Source organism: Botrytis byssoidea (genome assembly GCF_014898295.1).
Source record: "Botrytis byssoidea strain MUCL 94 chromosome Unknown BBYS_019, whole genome shotgun sequence".
Classification (NCBI taxonomy): Eukaryota; Fungi; Ascomycota; class Leotiomycetes; order Helotiales; family Sclerotiniaceae; genus Botrytis; species Botrytis byssoidea.
This window is the reverse complement of record NW_024065860.1, coordinates 599,246-615,225: the sequence shown is the minus strand read 5'-3', so window position 1 is coordinate 615,225 and position 15,980 is coordinate 599,246. Positions and strand designations below refer to the sequence as shown.

Genomic DNA, 15,980 nt, shown 5'->3' with positions numbered 1-15,980 from the left:
CGAGAGTCTTCCTGGGATTTATCGGTCTCACGAAGAATGGAAAGTTGTGCTTTCCCTTGAATTGTCAAAGATATCTAGTGGAAAAAGCAGATTACAGTATGACTTGATAATTTCGATGTATACGATACGCAAACAATCGAATGATGCGAATAGTTATCTACCTGCTCTGGTGGTTTCCGGACGCTCAAGTTTTAGACATTTAAATCGCCTATAGTCTGTGTCTGCTGGGTGCAAGAGATGTGAATAGGAAGTGAGGTGATGGATTGGAGATGATACGAGTAAGTTACAAAGCTAACCTCTTTCTTTCTGCTTCTACTTCTACTTCTACTCTACTTCTCTTATCATTGATAAAGCTTTTGGACTTTGTAACTTTGAGAATTACATATCCGGGGAGGGGAGCTTCAAATCTTCGCGCGTAGGGGCTGATTTTGTTGACAGCCCTTACTTATTACTATACAATTTTATCCATTAATCTACTGCCTAGGTAGGTAAGGATAGATTGAGAAAAGCAAGGGTTATATTAGGATCACGGGAAATAGTGAGCTAGTGAAGCAGAGTGGTTTCGTCGTTGGCTCACTGGATTATTCATCAATGCTTGACATCTCTATTGAATTGACTTATTCTATTATCAATCAAAGGTTGTCCACAATTCAACAGCGGTCTAATTGGAATCTGATTTACTGTACCCCTGCCTAGCGTATTCTGGCACAGCGACAGCTGCAGCCCTACAAATGGCTCGAGCGTTTTTTGGGAAAATCTGGGGTCAATGCCTTTGATCCCGTTCCCAAATTCATTATTTAAGGGCTGTTCATTTCATCCTCCAACAAACATCATATCTACCGTCATCATAACAAATATACCGAACTACCTCAAGTGATATACCATTCTTCCAGGTTATACATTTGCAACTCGTCGATATTGGCATCATCTCTCCGCCAAGTATTTACACCTGATCAAGATGTTTCGGCGAACACTCTTGAGATCTGGATCATCCATCATCTGGAGACCACATCGCATCAATTTTCATAGAAACATGCAGAGTCTATCTGGTTTACAGCAGGTTCGTACTTCTATGTCATCGTTTTTGCAGTTTCACATTACATTATACTAACAATGATTTAGCAGGGAAAAGCAGCTGATGGATCGCCCAATCACTCGGGAGGCCAGGCTTCCACTTCTTCTAAAGATAAGACGCAAGATCAAACGGAAAGTCTTCTTTCGAATCAGCCAAAGGGGAATATACTCACGAATCATGGTTATTCCCACAATATAAACATCATCACGGTCAAAGAGATGCTAAGCAAGAGGGAGTCAAGACTACAGATATTGGAATGCGATTCGCCATTTTTGAAAAAGGAACTGGACGATATTAAGTTAAGCCAACATAAATTGAAAGACGATATCAAAAAGTTACAAAAATATAGGGACCGAGAATATGCTGGAGGGGTGGTCAGCATAAGGAATCGACTAGCCCAGATTTTTCTCAGCTCAACGCAAAATGCACAACGTAAACAGCAAATAGCTAATCCAATCGATGTACGAGTCAATGTATACGATCAAGATAAATTAGCATACGATGTCAATTTGTCAACAACAATAAATCAAGCTGATATGCACCCTGACTACTTTGATATCTGTTTAGAGACGGTTTTCGGAGCACCAAAGGATCTCATCAATGATTTACTTGAATGGGATGAGACTCGTGAATATCAAGTTTACAGAATCCTCGGTGACCATGGAGAAGCTTGGCACAAGGGCTTTGCTAATACCTGTCCAAAGTCTTTCAAAACATGGCTGTCATCAATAGTTTGTCTTCAAAAATACGAATCAGCCATATCCCATGATACATTTCCCGATCTCGAAATCCTTATTCAGAATCAAAAGTAACAGGTCAAGAAATCAATTCAAGAATGGAATTCAAGTTATGCAACGGACAGGTCAAATTTCAGAAAGAAACGAAAGGAATGTCGAAAGATAATTGAGGAAGATTACAGGGACAGAGGACTGATTACATTTATCAGGGAGAATTGATTCCATGGGGTAAAGTTGGATCAATAGAAAAGTGATAAGAGGACGGAGACCAAGAAGGGAGGGGGGAGATTGGAGATGCTTTTCATTACAAATTTGAAATTGAGGGATCAGCGACTAGAAACTTGGTCATAGAATCAGGCAAGTGTAGGCCATGAGTATTGGGAGTTATTCGCAAGTTTATCTACTTGATATGAAATACAAGACACATCTCGCATCTCACATCAGGCCGAGGGAAACTCCAGCAATTTCAGATCTGGTGTGGGTGATTCATATATAGTCTTACGCAAATTTGTGGAATGACTCTTGAGAATCCATGTCGTGCATATTGGCTTCAAATTTTTTAAATACATGTGATATCGAGATATCATTGAATTATTGTAGCAAGTTAGGCTTCAGTGGAGAGGGACGATTCACTGCTAGATGAGTCCAAACCATGAATTACAGAATTTAACGAACCAAGCAATGACGTTTGAGGATGTGGGCATTAGGTGGAGTACCATGAGAATGTCGTTAGAACGAGGGAATCATTGGCGTTTTATGGTGGTGTATGAACGAATCTTGGATTGCGAAAGTAGATTGAAATGTCTGAGAAGTTTTGTAAGTTCATCATCTGCATAAATAGATTAACCGTTGAGAGGAGTCAACACCTTTAATATTTGTCAAGCGTCTTTATTATTAGATATTGAACGCCCGAAACCAGTTCTACTTACAGAAATCATTGAACACTCTGATAATACCCCGAAAGCATTGTTAGAAGGCCGTGCTAGATTTACCAAACTAATAAACGCCAGACCTGAAATCTTCAATGTCAATCCTAATGTCTTACCCAACCGGAAAATATCATTTCTATAAACTGCGCTGAAACAAAACGTCCTCCTCTCGAATTTCTCTATTCAACCTAATGTATCCATCCTACCTATTCATTCCCATACAACCATTAATATTCATCGCTAATCAACACTCACTTAGGAGAACTCAGATCTTGCAAGCTAGATCCACTCAGAGGAAGATGCGACTTTTCTCTCTGTTGCCTCCATCCGACATTCGTCAAGAATTTCGCAGGATGATATAGATTGAAGAGAACCAAAACCGGAAGCATCAATGCTGCCTCAAAGACATAGAAATTCCATTCGTGAACTGAGAGATATCCATCGAAGCCGGTTGTGAATTCTACCATTCTGTATATCGAACGAGCCTGGGTATATGTTAGCACTCAGACTCTGTGGCACTCAGGGTAACAAGGGAAAAACATGGGGGGAACATACAAAGATTAGCCCACTAGCAATGTTGATCGCCATCAACAATTTCTTCCACTGTCTATCCGGCCATGAACTTTCAAATTTCTTCGAGATGAAATGGAATCTTAGAGAAACGACCAAGAAAAATCCAAAGCATACTAATTGGATAACCAGACCAACTTTCATGACATTATAACCCCGTTGAACAACCTTTGAATCTTTGGAGGTGGCGGAGGTGGCGCCGAATACTTGGATTAGAAAGGCGACGATGTCGCAAGTTACGAAGATGGGTGTCATCCAGCGGGGTGGTACCCAGAGGTTCTTGACGGTTCGAGAGGAGGAGGGAGTAACGTGAAAGATGACCCGACCCTGGGGTGAAGTTAGATTGATGTTATGGAAGATAGTAAGATGGGTAAGATGGAGAGAGACAGGGACGCACCATTGCCATATAGCAAGACGCAGCCATAAGCGCAGGCGCGAGGAAAATGAGAACAAATTGGACAATGTATGCGTCTGATTCGTTAGCATCTGAAATATCTATGCCGTGCTTCTTTACTCACTTCTGTTAGTTGTGTCATATACCGAGACCACTCGACCTATGTACCCGACAGACTCCACTGTTAGGTATTAGTATTATACTTCTAATCTTTTGTCTAGGATGTAGTAAGACTTACTAGCTGCCGCTAGCACCATGAATAACCAGAACCAACTTTTGAGCCATATGTACTGGAAAAGGGTGTATATAAAACTGCCTGTGTATAGTATGGCAAAAGCAATCGCGGCCCCCTTCGATGGGTCGTAGTCGTAATAACTAACATCTGTGAGATGGGCGTGAGTTCTTGAAGACCTGTCTTGCTGTGGAGAAACCTACCTTTGCTAGACATCTTTACACAGAATGTTTCTAAGTGCTAGAGACAGAACAGGAAAGGTTGTAGTTCTTTTTTGATATGTAGTGATCTGAAGAGTTCTGGATATTCAAATTGAGATTCGATATTGAAGGTCCACAGTATAAAAAATGCCTAACAGTAACGAGCGATTAAAGCAAAGATTGAAGAAACAAGAACGATAAAATAAACTATTATGGAGAACCTGATAAATAATGATAGAGAAGGGAATGGAGGATAAGATATTCATTTTCCAGATACCTATCTTAAATCAAAGCTCGGATCCATGCAGGAGAACATGTCAATATGCATATATCAACAGCATACCTCGTGTTAACCGAGCTACCATTCCATTCTGACACAGCCCACTCCCCATCCCATGTGTTGACGCGTCCGAACTTCCTGGTTACCCTTTTCGGACCCATGTGTGATGAATTTCGTATCTAGCGAGATCCGATAGGTCAATGCACATTCGCGAAAAGACTTCGGGAAACCATCATTTGTTGCGCGTCCAGTCACCTTCTAGAATTCGATAGGCAGATGCCAGAAAAAGCGTCTCGATTCATGGGATTGTGTAAGCAGTGTGAGGACCCGTAAGGCTGACACATGGAATGAGACAATGAGACTCCGCCCCCTTTGGTAATTTTGTTTCCCTCGCTTACACGAGAGATGTGGGCTGAGAAGCCCTTGCCAGACGGACATCGGGAGCGGACCATGAGTGTCTCCCACACCCGCCTTTGTGTATCTCCGTCCCGGTACCGAAAACTACGGTTCATGATTGGTTGTGGAACGGCACTGCAGAGAATTTTTTTAGGCTATGCTTAAAGGGGTTGATGAATCTGGACCCACAAACCAATGACAGGGTCCGTACGAACCAATAGCAGCTAATTGGGAAGAAATATTGTGATGTGGGAATATTTTTTTGGCATCTCATTCGGGTCGAGAAAGAAAGGGAGATTCCATAAAAGTCTGAGAAAACCAGGTTGTAGAAGTCAATGATGCCTTTCTAGGAATCTGCCCTTGGTTGACAATGTATATAGGGTGTATGAATTCCTTGCTAGATATGCACAACGCACTTCGTAGCAAATAGTCAAATAGAATGGGACAATTTCTTTGAACTGTTAGCACTAGTACTCATCTCGAGATATTGAAATAATCGATGAGCAAAGCCGTTTAAGTTTAACCAAGCCAGAGCAGAGCCGAGTTTAAATATCATCAGTAATTTGATGTTTGAGAGTGAATATAGATATCTTGACGGGACCAATAAAATACTTATCTCAGCAGTGATCCCGAGATTACATGTACAAGAGCGAGTATGGGGTCTGGGTTAAGACGCAGGTCTTGATTCAGCCAATAGAAAGCCTATCCGATTCGTATAAGACATGCAACAAAAGGAACTGGCATACGGAAGGGTGAATCTGGGTGTCAAGGGCGGGCCAATGCATGTCCAGTACTGTAAAGCGTATCCGAAGTCACAAATCTCGAGTACTGACTGCGTCTTGTTTGAATGGAATCAAAATAAATGATACACGAGCGTCAGTCTGAATGGAATATCTGAAACCGATCGTACAGCTCCTATTTAGAAATTCGGTGAATGATGTGTGCAAAGTTTGTACATAAGAAGTGCTCGGTCTTTTCTTTCCAAACAAACAATTCATAACCTACACCTTACTACAAGTATTTTCGCAAAGAAGAAATACATACAAGCACCGCATCAAAACAACTTGCATCTCCAATACAACATGGCGCTCTGGTATTGCTCCAGTTGCAACGCTATCCTGCTTACCGGCGACGAAATACCGATGTGCAACACATGCAATATCCCAATGACCAGTAAGCCGGCCGACTATTACTCTGAGATCCTGGGAGGAAGAGAATTATGGTTGAGCGGAACGGGCGTATTTAGGGGAAATAGCAACGAAAAAAGGTTGTTCGATATTCAATTCTAGAAGTTTCTTAATAATACCTAGTTAGTGCAATACAACACTCTATTCTGGTCTCAAGAGTCAATGATACCTTGTTGCATCGTTGGATTCAGTTTCATTACATCGAAGTGAATGAATGTTGTTTGCGAGACGGTTAACAGTGCACTTTAAAATATGTAATGTCCATCCGCCAATCTCTCACAAATCAAACAATATCCATTATTTCCGCTTCATATAAATCATTAAGATGACGACTAGGTATCTATCGCAGATCTTATTTCGGAGAGATTCGCTAATCTATAACACCAAGCTATGCCCGCTAATAAAGCAATTGAGATTATGAACATTTGCCGCAAATATGATACACGGCTTAGCTACCATCTACGCGTATGCAGCCCAACCTATAGATATTGATCAGCGTTCGCTCTGAATAGATAATAGGTAATATCGGCATATTAAACGAAGATATAGGAGAGATGGGGGGGGGGGGCATACCTGAATACAAAACTGCCAAATTCTTCTCATCCCTCGCTTGATTGATCAAATCATTGACTGTGGCCTCTACACTTAACGTCTTTGACAATTTCTTGTTGACCACGGTCAGAGCTTTATCAGCTTCACTCGGTTGATTGACAATTAACCTCTCACCACCTCTCTGGTGTCCCATACCGGGTTCCGGCGCAACACTCTGCGCCACCTGCAATTTTGCAAGTCGCACGGGTGATATAGACCAGCTGTACAATGGATCATATCGCAGAACGTCAAGAATAGTCATGATACTATAAACTTCCTTACGCAAAGCGGAAAGAGTGAATTCGCAGCAGCGTCTGAATACACCTTCGGTTTCTGTTATGCCCATCCCATCGACAATATCGCGAGTGAGACGGAAAGGGACCAATTCTGGGACCGGAAGAACCCGACCCATTTCAAAAGCCACACCAAGGTCAATATGTACTACCTCACCGCTCTCAAAATCAAGAAGAATGTTGTGACCATGCCTGTCGCCCAATCCGAGAACGTGTCCTAGAATCGATATAGCAGCTGTGCTACGAGTGTATGCTAGACGCTTGGTGAACCATTCGTCGGGATCGTTGAAATACTCTGTAAAGAAGTAATGCATAACGGGACGAAAACGGTCGATGACCCATCTATATTTCTTGATTCGTACTTCAGTTGGTTGACCTTGAACTTCCCCAATCTCTTTACGACATGCATTCCCTTTCAGATCTTTTGGATTGAAGCGCTCATGTGCTGGCATGAGATATTCATGCAAGGGAATTGTGTTGGGCACAAATTCAATGACTCCAGCTATGGAGGTCAATGGTAGGACTTTGTAGGTTCTGATGCTTAGGTTTCTCTGCCGAGTAGCTCTGTTTGTTTTCAAGAGTTCACTAACTTGAGCAAATACCTGTTCCATGATGGCATCTTGGCGCAGATCATCGTTGCCACCTTTTACCTAATTTACGTTAGCTATAATAGTGACTCATGTTGGATACTTACCAATTGTTTAAATCGCGCTCCATTATCCGCCACAGCAGTGATGATTTTCGGTGCACTTACTCCTGATGCTATACTCATCTGCGACTCGAATCTGACCATTTTTGGCACCTTGGAATAATCTTTATCTGCGCGAAGATTTATTTGTATTGTCGGAGGAGGTATTGGGTACTTCTTTAGAATGTTGTTGAGTCTCAGACCCCAGGGGGAATCTTTAATCGAGAGCTTTTTGCCTGTTTTGTACTTCTGATCATCTTTCTCGCCCGCAAGCTGAGTATATGGCTGGATAACATAATTCAACGCAGTCCAAATTGCCCGCGAACTCTCAGCTCTTTGTAGTTGCTCTGAAACCTTGAGGGTTGCCTTATTTCTCGAGATAGCTACTTCATCCTTGGTATTTGGCCGACTGTGGGACCCAGCATATATTTGGTACATGCCGTGGTATGGATGATCCATACAGATCCGTAGAACTAGACCAAAGAGATGCTGCTGAAATTTTGAGTCGTTTTCAAGCAACCGAGAACTGAGCTGGTTCATGAGCGTAGCAAATTTTCGACTAGGCACCTTGGGCAAAACTTTGGCTACAGCTTCATTTGCAAAGTTCTCTGCAGAGTTTTCAAGCCATAGAGCGGTGACTCTTAGCGCATTACTATCATGATTGTCCGAAGCAGCTAATGAGAGAAGGTAATTTTCCAGACATTGGCGTAGAAATTCGTCCCTGTTGGAGCAATGGCGGCGATATTCTCGCTCGTCTAGTCCGAGCCAAGTTTTGGCTTTCTTGAGATAACTTTGATGTCTTTGTCTCTCTGATGAAGATGTTGCATTCCTCAAAAGTTCCTCGTAGTCAGCGACATCATTAGATCTCATCTCGCTTAACTTCTTCATTCGCTCCAAATCTTCCAAACTATCAGGGTCCTGCAGTTGTTGATCACAAAACACGGCAAATTGATGGAAAACTTTCGCAGCTTCATAGCCATCGGAACCTTTCAAATCCTTAAGGGCAGGTTTTAGGTATCTCTCAATGATTCGATCAGGCTTCTCAAGTCTAGCTTCGGAAACTTGGTGACCAATCTTTGATAAGAGATCAGGACGACCAACAGATATAGTCTGCGCTTTTAGGAAGGATGCATTGTCCAAAGTTCGTAATATACCTATCGAGGACGTCATTTCGCCTTGCTCCCACAAGGCATTTGCGGTCTCCATATGAACAGCAGCTTCAATTTTTAAACCAAGAGACTGGCACGGTTTGATAAGATCAATCAAAGAAGTTGTCAGAGATAAAGATTCTTGTAAGGCGCCGTGGTCACGATTTAGTGATGAAGCCATGAGGGCAACATGTACCTCGACTAGTCTGGTATCTTTGGAGGAGAGATTGAGTATGTCTCGAAGACGCGGTTGCTGGCTTAGGGTGCTTAAAGTTGTCCCTCGACAAGAAATCAACTGACTAATGTCATCAAACCTATCTTCGTATTAGCTATGATTTCGGTAAATTGTATAGGGATTTTTTACCTCCCCGTCTTCATCCATTCGGAACGATTTCGAAACCTTGACAGAATCTCTTCAAACTCTTCAGATCCCCGAGAGCTAAGTACTTCATCCATTTCGGAAAGAGCCGCTAGGGTTCTAAGAGATTCGTGAAGAGCACTGGCGCTGAGATCATCTCGCACGAGTCGTTCCATTGTTCCCTCAAGTCCTTCGTTGATTACTTTCATGAAAGATCCACGGGTTGTGGCAACATGAGCTGATTGGAAAGCTTTATAGAGAGTGACTGAGTGATTATCGCTGGTAGGAACAGGGATATCCCATTGTTCTAGTTTACGTGCGGTGCGAAACATAGAATCTAAAGATGTGCCAGCTATTCCAGAACCCTGTTGTGCTTGTAGCAGAGAGTGAGAAAGTCCACTAAGGCTAAGCATGTCCAACGCACTAACAAGAGATTGCGCATCCTGGGCAGCTCTGGGGTCTCGCTGCTTAACGTGGCTGTCATATTGTGCACCTCTGAAAGCAAGACTTTTAGGCCCATCTTTCTCATATTCCAGTCTTGCTAATATGGTGCTTAAACTGGCTGTTTGCTGCACCCCGTAATATAGATCTGGATCGTCAATGTTCTCAAAAATTGAGAGAAGCAAGTCTGTGGGTATCTCGGGGGTCTCACCGCCATCTTTGGTCGTTGAAGACCGTCTAGACGATTTTACTGGGATCAAATGGTGTTCTTCAACGAATATCAAAGCCGTTTTGAACATTCCACAATGTATGGCGGCTGTGGCGACTTTGAGGTAGTCAAGATCCAGCCAATGCAGACGATCCGCCGAAGACTTCTCGTGAGGCAGAGGTTGCGTCCGTAAATACAGAATCGAATTAATTATAGCCTTTAGATTGTTCCTTTCGACGGATTTTCCTCTGGAGAACCACACCGCAAATGCATTAGAAATTTGATTACGGTTATTCTTTTGTGCAGGCGAATCGGTAGAGAGCACGAGGTGAAGGATGAACGGGAATGCTTGATTAGCAAAGTCTGGCACGTTCCGAAGAACTGGTGCTAAGGCGCACAGTATGGGATCTTTAGGGACAGCTCTGACCAATGCAATAGAGAGATCTCTTAACCAATCAGGAGAAAGAATGCAATCTGCCTCGAGATGTTTCCTTAAGCTATCCTTGTCATCTGTAGGTCCTGCCATCTCACATGGAGGAACAGGATAAGGATTCCACGCTGACGCGTCAAAAACTGGGGACGATAGAATTTGACGGCCAATCTCCAAAATCTGCGCGTCTGAAGTTGTAAAAATGATACGCAAAGCCGTTTCGACAATTCCCACCGTCGAGCCATTATCCCCCAAGACCAACGATTGTAAAAGACTCAATATACATGCTCTTGAATAAGAACTGACTTTGGATGATATTTTCAGTTCCTTAATTTTTGACAAAGTGGATTCCTGCAAAAGCTCCTGGTGCACATGCCCAGTAGCCGCAAAGGCTCTTCCAAGAACCCGCGCAGCCCAAGACATATATTGTTTGTTGGAAGAATTCCCTCTGCAGGACTTCCATACAACAGCAGCCATTCCTTCAGCAGCTGCATCCTCACCGTATATATCATTCCGGTAGGAGGCAGGGCATTCAAACTCGGAGCATAGCATACTGAGCGCGAGCTTCCGAGCGGGCAGAGTTAGTAACGCGCCGCCATTTTTTTCGTCCTCTAGTAGCCGGTCCAGCAGTGTACTCTCTATTGTTCCCCTTTCAGCATTTCCAATTGCTCGAACCTCCTGGGCAGAGGCAACGAGAGCTTTGAAACTCGAACTCAGAGACCCCGCTAGAACAGGAGATTCATAACGTGAGGCATGCTTCCCAACCCAGAGGTGAAATTTCTGGGCTTTGGACATTGTCGCTTGGTGTTGACTTTCCTGGGTGGTGCTAGACCTACGCTCCTGCATGAATACGTGCAGAGATCCGAGTATCGAAAGGGTAATGCTTGCAACAAAAGATGGGTAGAGCTTTAGATGCTCAGAACCATGACTCAGCAGATATTGCAGAATGCCAATAGCATCATCAGCACATTCAGGATCCTTGAGAAAGGGCCTTATGGATCTTAGAAGCATTTCCAGAGGATAACCTTCGGTTACAGCGCTTCCGGCAAGTGAGATAAGAACACGAAGCTTTCGCAACACCGAGCAAGCATGCAGCGAACCAAGTGCAGGGTGAATAGTCTTCAGCAGTCTTCTAGCAATGAAAGCTACTAAGCTTGGGGTGTATAGATCACCTGCCTTATGCACTGTTCTCTTACACAAGAGTTTGATTTCGTGAAAGAGGTACTTTGCCTTGAATGCAGGTTGCTGATTGGGAGGCAAGATCATCTCAGACGAGCTCAGAGATTTGATCTCTCCCATGATTTTTGCGGCATATCCTAAGCTCTCCTCTTTGGCAAATGACTTTTCCACGTGTTGCTCTTGATCTATAACATTAAACAGGGTTGCAAGTATATCTGTGAAATGCAAATTGACGCATTCCAAGTACAATTCCTCACCGAGGCATGTTTTCAGCCGATGCTCACCTTTATGTTTCTTGCCACTCGAAGGTGATATGCTTATCTCGTTAGCAATACAGTATGCCGTGATTTTGGCAAAACATTTCTCAAGCAGTTTGACAACAGGAATCTTCAACAATTCAGCGAGGTGTTCTAGTTGAGCATCATCACCCCGCATCATTATCAAAGCGGACACCTCTTCCTGAACGGATGCCAATAAGTTGCCGAGAGTGTCGAAGCCAAAGATTTGGTATGGTATGCCCTCTATCGCCTCTGCCTCGAGCCAAGTATAGAGTATTTGAGGCGCAAACAATGCGAAAAGCTCCTGCGGACAGTCTACTGCGAGCGCAGAAGCAACATCGAACAAGCACCGAGTAGCATGTCGAATAGTGCCCGGAATCCTACCCGGAATTTCGAAAATATGATAAATGCATCTTCGCAGAAGAGTTGACCAACGGGAAGCTAGTTTTGCCAGGACGTAAAGTCGAAACGCGATCCCTTCCCACAATTCTGGTGCAGAAGGTAAAAGTGCAAGCACATCTACAAAGATTTTGTCATGCTCCTTCAGCGTAAAAAGTTCGAATATTGTCGAAATCTGATCGCCAATGAAGAATTTAGTAGCAGTATTGCCTTTCTCTAGGAGCTCCAGTAGACTTGTACGCGGTGAGGGCTGAGAAGGGGCATTTCCATAGTTCTGATTTACTCGCAACAGTTGTAATAGCAGATTAACAATGCCTAGCTGCACGATTGTGGAATCGGCGTTTCGCCGGATCCGCATTATAAACCAATCATACAATTGCTTAGCGTGATTCACAAAAGAATTCTGCTCTTCCATTGACCAAAAAGGCAAAAGTCCTATCATTACGTCCAAGCATGCGCACATGGCAACTTCGCTGGCAAGGAAATCATCTGATGAAAGAATCTGTCCCACGCGCTCGAATATGCGATATGCATCTATCTCATTCAGAATGAGATCTGACTCAAGCATACTGCGCATGAGTGGACGACATGAGAGTAGTTCTTCATGCTTCATAGAGACCAGCTCTTCAATAAAAGAATTTGATACTACACAGCTTTCAGAGGACTCGTTCAGGTCGGCGGTCAACATCAGTCGGCCTATTGTATCTATATAAAAAGACGAAGAACTCATTTCCAGCGCCATAGCTCGCCTAGGGATGTTCAATCTCTGTGCTTCCGTTGACAAGTTACTTCTCTGGCTAGAAATTTCATCGTCGATATCCATGGGATCATCATCACGCTCTGGAATTGACTCTTCAGCTAAACGGCGACTTTTGATATATCCCGAGATAAGGGACAGGAACTGCAGCAGTTGAGAATTGTGTTCTGCGAAATGCTTGAATTGAGCAGTGTCACAAGGAGGTAGATGGGGTTGGATTGTTTGCAAGATAGTATGGACAAACTCTTTGGTGGCGGAAAAGTCTTTAGCATCTGAGCGTCTGAGGTATTCCAATAACTCATCGCTCAAATCCCGCAGGTCATCCCTTAGAAGGGATAATTGCTCTAAATTAGCGTTGGCAAAATGTGGTAGTAAATGGAGACTCGTGATGCATGTATTTAGTGAGCCTCGATACATATCAGTTGAAACCTGCGATCGTTCCGTATTGAAGCCTCTCCAAGATAGTAGAAGCTCGCTACACTTTGATGACAAGAACTCGAGTATCATTCTTTGGGTAGAACCAAAGTGAGCACTATCCAATCGAAAGATAACATCATCATCAGCCGTAGACTTCGGACAGTGTTGGCAGGTAAAATCTGCATCGACAGGTTCGTCGGCATCAAGTAGTAGGAGATAACGAAGAACCTTTTCATTATCTAAGTGTTGTTGCCATGCTTGAAACAGCGCGCCTCCTATTTGGCGACTATTTGACTTATCAGACAGTCCCGGTAGGCCAAGGCTTGTTCTTATCAATGCAATGATGCTAAAAGGGTGCAAATGTTTCCCGTATTGAACAATAAATAATCTGTCAGCTTAATATGTGTCAGCTCTGATCCCATGAAACACAGCAGACTTCGTACCTGGATTCCATCTTCCGAAAAGCCAACGGATCACATGCTGGTAGGCAGCCAGGCTCGTGCCAGGAGCTTCATGAACCTTAACTTGCAACAAGTGATTAATCAGAAAAATCGACGAGTCACAAAGGACTGGCGGGCCACTGATATCAGCCGTGGTGATGATGGCGTTTACACTGTCTTCAATATCACGATAATCTAAGAGGCATTTGGCATGAATTGTATGGAGTGCTAGAGCAGCAGCACGACAGGTTCCCGCAAAAGTGAGCGCTTTAGCTCCATTATACCAGTGCTGTTTCCAGTCTATTGATGATCCGTCTGCAGCACGTACTTGATAAGTACAACTGTGATTTTGTGGTCAGTCAAAATAAGTCTAAGGATAACATGGCACTGACTGACCTTGCTATACCAAGTAATGCCCATGATGCAATGTTACCACGCTTGTCCAAAGCAAAATTGCTCAATTGATCCAGTAATTCTTCTAGAGAAGAGGCTGAGAGTTTGCAGCTTTGTAGTACGAATGGGATCAATTGCAAACCGGCCAATAGTACTTTCTGATCGCCGGATTTGAGGGGGTCAAGTAGTCTTTCAGACGACTGTGAGATACGTTGACGCTTTCGTGGATGGTTATCTAAGTCAACTCCTGATTTGGGTTTCACTTGAAGCACGTGCTCTTTGACTCTCACCAATCGTTCTAGGACGGCCAGAGCGAGTAGGTTTGCCCAATTACGCTCGGCCGCGCGATTATTGTGAGATTTCAGTCGGAAGCAATGTAGACGAAAAGGATCGCAGTTTATCTTCCGAGTATTCAAATTTAGAATCTCCACATCGTCCAATTGAAGCTGATCATTGTCTGTTCGCCGAAAGTAATCTGCTCTCAAGGCGTCAAGTAAATCATTCAAATCACTATGCAGCTCGACATCCTCATCGCTTATGATATTGCTCTCCAGGTGTAGATGAGTGTAGTACAAACTAATCAGCATTTCATCTCGGACAGAGTTAACCATTTCGTCTTTGTGCAGTGCTTTAACTTGCCAAAATCGACATATCAAAGGAAGCAACTCTCGGCCAATTGAAAACGAAAATGAGGTGTGATCTTCACCGAAACATGATAAAACGATATTAAGGACTGAAAATGCTACTTGATGTAGCTTGCTTACACTCGAAATATGGTACTGCAGCAAGCGCATGATTACGGCGGCCACTCTCTCAACAATTGGAAATGAAGGATTATTGGTAGAATAGAGAAGCGAGAAGAGGATTTGGCAAAGTTCTTCTACGTTGTGCTGAGATACTGAACTTTGTACCCTTGGTATACTTCCAAGCCCAGAGGAAGACCTAGGCAGTGATGGGTGACCAGCCCCATTGCCAGACTGTGATAGATCTTCACCAGTATCTCCGAGGTACAATTCGATACCCATAATGGAGAGGTCGATGATTTCGACCCGAAGATTCTTGAGGCTTGCTACAATTGCTGGTTGCCCGAGCAAACAGCCCAGTGCTTTGAGATAGTCACTTAATATTGGCTGACAGAAATCCTTATTTGATATCGGGATCGTATCAAGAATATGCTCAATCAGAGCGTTGACAGTCGTTTTCTCGAACCTGTGTACTCCAGTAGTCACGATGTAATTTATGGCCTTAGCACATAGTTCTAGCCTAGTGGCCGATACTTTCACTGTTGGCCTTTTCGACTTGCCTAAATACTTTCGTTTCTCCTCAATGACAATTTCGAATAAGATCTCGAACAATTTGTCGTATGTCTTGTTTTGAAGTTGTCCATTGATGTGCTGGCCGCTGATGTCTAAGTTAGCTCAAAGCCTTCGATACCAAACGAATGTCCGACTTACATATTAGCAGCCTTGTGGGGATAAAACATATCATTGAGATCTATATCCCGCTGTCAACATCTGTGAATCTGCCGAGTAAATTCATGGCTTGGATCGAATGGATTTACCTTTCAAAGACTTCGTGAAATCTCCCTTTCTACTCTCCAGGGTCCCTGAGTTTTATTTAACTTTTGTGTCGATGACTGCCAATCGAGAATCATAATTACCCATAACCTGCCGTAGAGTTATATCTGCAGACATGTTGAGATGAATTGCGACGACACAGGGTTCGACGCATTCCTAGCTTGAAGCTCTCACAACAGTTGTGGATATGGAATATGACGAGCTCGGTGATGTACACCTAGTAGTAATTTGAGAGGAGCTCCAAACACATTGAGGGTTTAGTAAAGATCAATTCAAAAGTAGTGTTTATAAATTGAGCAGCATCACAATTTTGAGAGTCGCAGAAAGTAGACAACACCATGGAACTAGGACATCTTGAAATCTCATCAGTAATTTGTTGAACG

The 15,980-nt window shown here is 43.3% G+C and overlaps 3 protein-coding genes across 3 annotated transcripts; 1 reads left to right on the top strand and 2 right to left on the bottom strand.

The window, feature by feature from the left end:
* Nucleotides 1-1,033: 1,033 nt before the first annotated feature.
* EAE97_008854 (uncharacterized protein) lies at nt 1,034-2,055 on the top strand (the record flags this gene model as incomplete). The annotated part of the gene is made up of 2 exons (XM_038879369.1): nt 1,034-1,060; nt 1,123-2,055. 2 exons carry the CDS (start codon nt 1,034-1,036, stop codon nt 1,885-1,887), a joined length of 792 nt encoding a protein of 263 aa, XP_038729880.1. The 3' UTR covers nt 1,888-2,055.
* Nucleotides 2,056-2,683: 628 nt separating this feature from the next.
* EAE97_008853 (uncharacterized protein) lies at nt 2,684-4,381 on the bottom strand. Its single transcript, XM_038879368.1, has 6 exons — nt 4,141-4,381; nt 3,944-4,087; nt 3,830-3,886; nt 3,709-3,782; nt 3,297-3,638; nt 2,684-3,226 (listed from the first exon to the last, which is right to left on the bottom strand). Exons 1-6 carry the CDS (start codon nt 4,151-4,153, stop codon nt 2,993-2,995), a joined length of 864 nt encoding a protein of 287 aa, XP_038729879.1. The 5' UTR covers nt 4,154-4,381; the 3' UTR covers nt 2,684-2,992.
* Nucleotides 4,382-6,459: 2,078 nt separating this feature from the next.
* Nucleotides 6,460-15,714, bottom strand: EAE97_008852 (uncharacterized protein; the record flags this gene model as incomplete). The annotated part of the gene is made up of 9 exons (XM_038879367.1): nt 6,460-6,479; nt 6,574-7,534; nt 7,579-9,034; nt 9,085-13,582; nt 13,631-13,968; nt 14,024-15,421; nt 15,475-15,514; nt 15,582-15,626; nt 15,681-15,714. The coding sequence occupies 9 exons, from the start codon at nt 15,712-15,714 to the stop codon at nt 6,460-6,462; spliced, it is 8,790 nt and encodes a 2,929-aa protein (XP_038729878.1).
* Nucleotides 15,715-15,980: the final 266 nt, after the last annotated feature.

Coding starts and splice junctions, on each gene's coding strand:
- EAE97_008853 (XM_038879368.1), bottom strand. Junction 3,887..3,943: donor CATGGTGCTAGCGGCAGCTA/GTAAGTCTTACT, acceptor AATACCTAACAG/TGGAGTCTGTCGGGTACATA. Junction 3,227..3,296: donor TTGCTAGTGGGCTAATCTTT/GTATGTTCCCCC, acceptor ACATATACCCAG/GCTCGTTCGATATACAGAAT.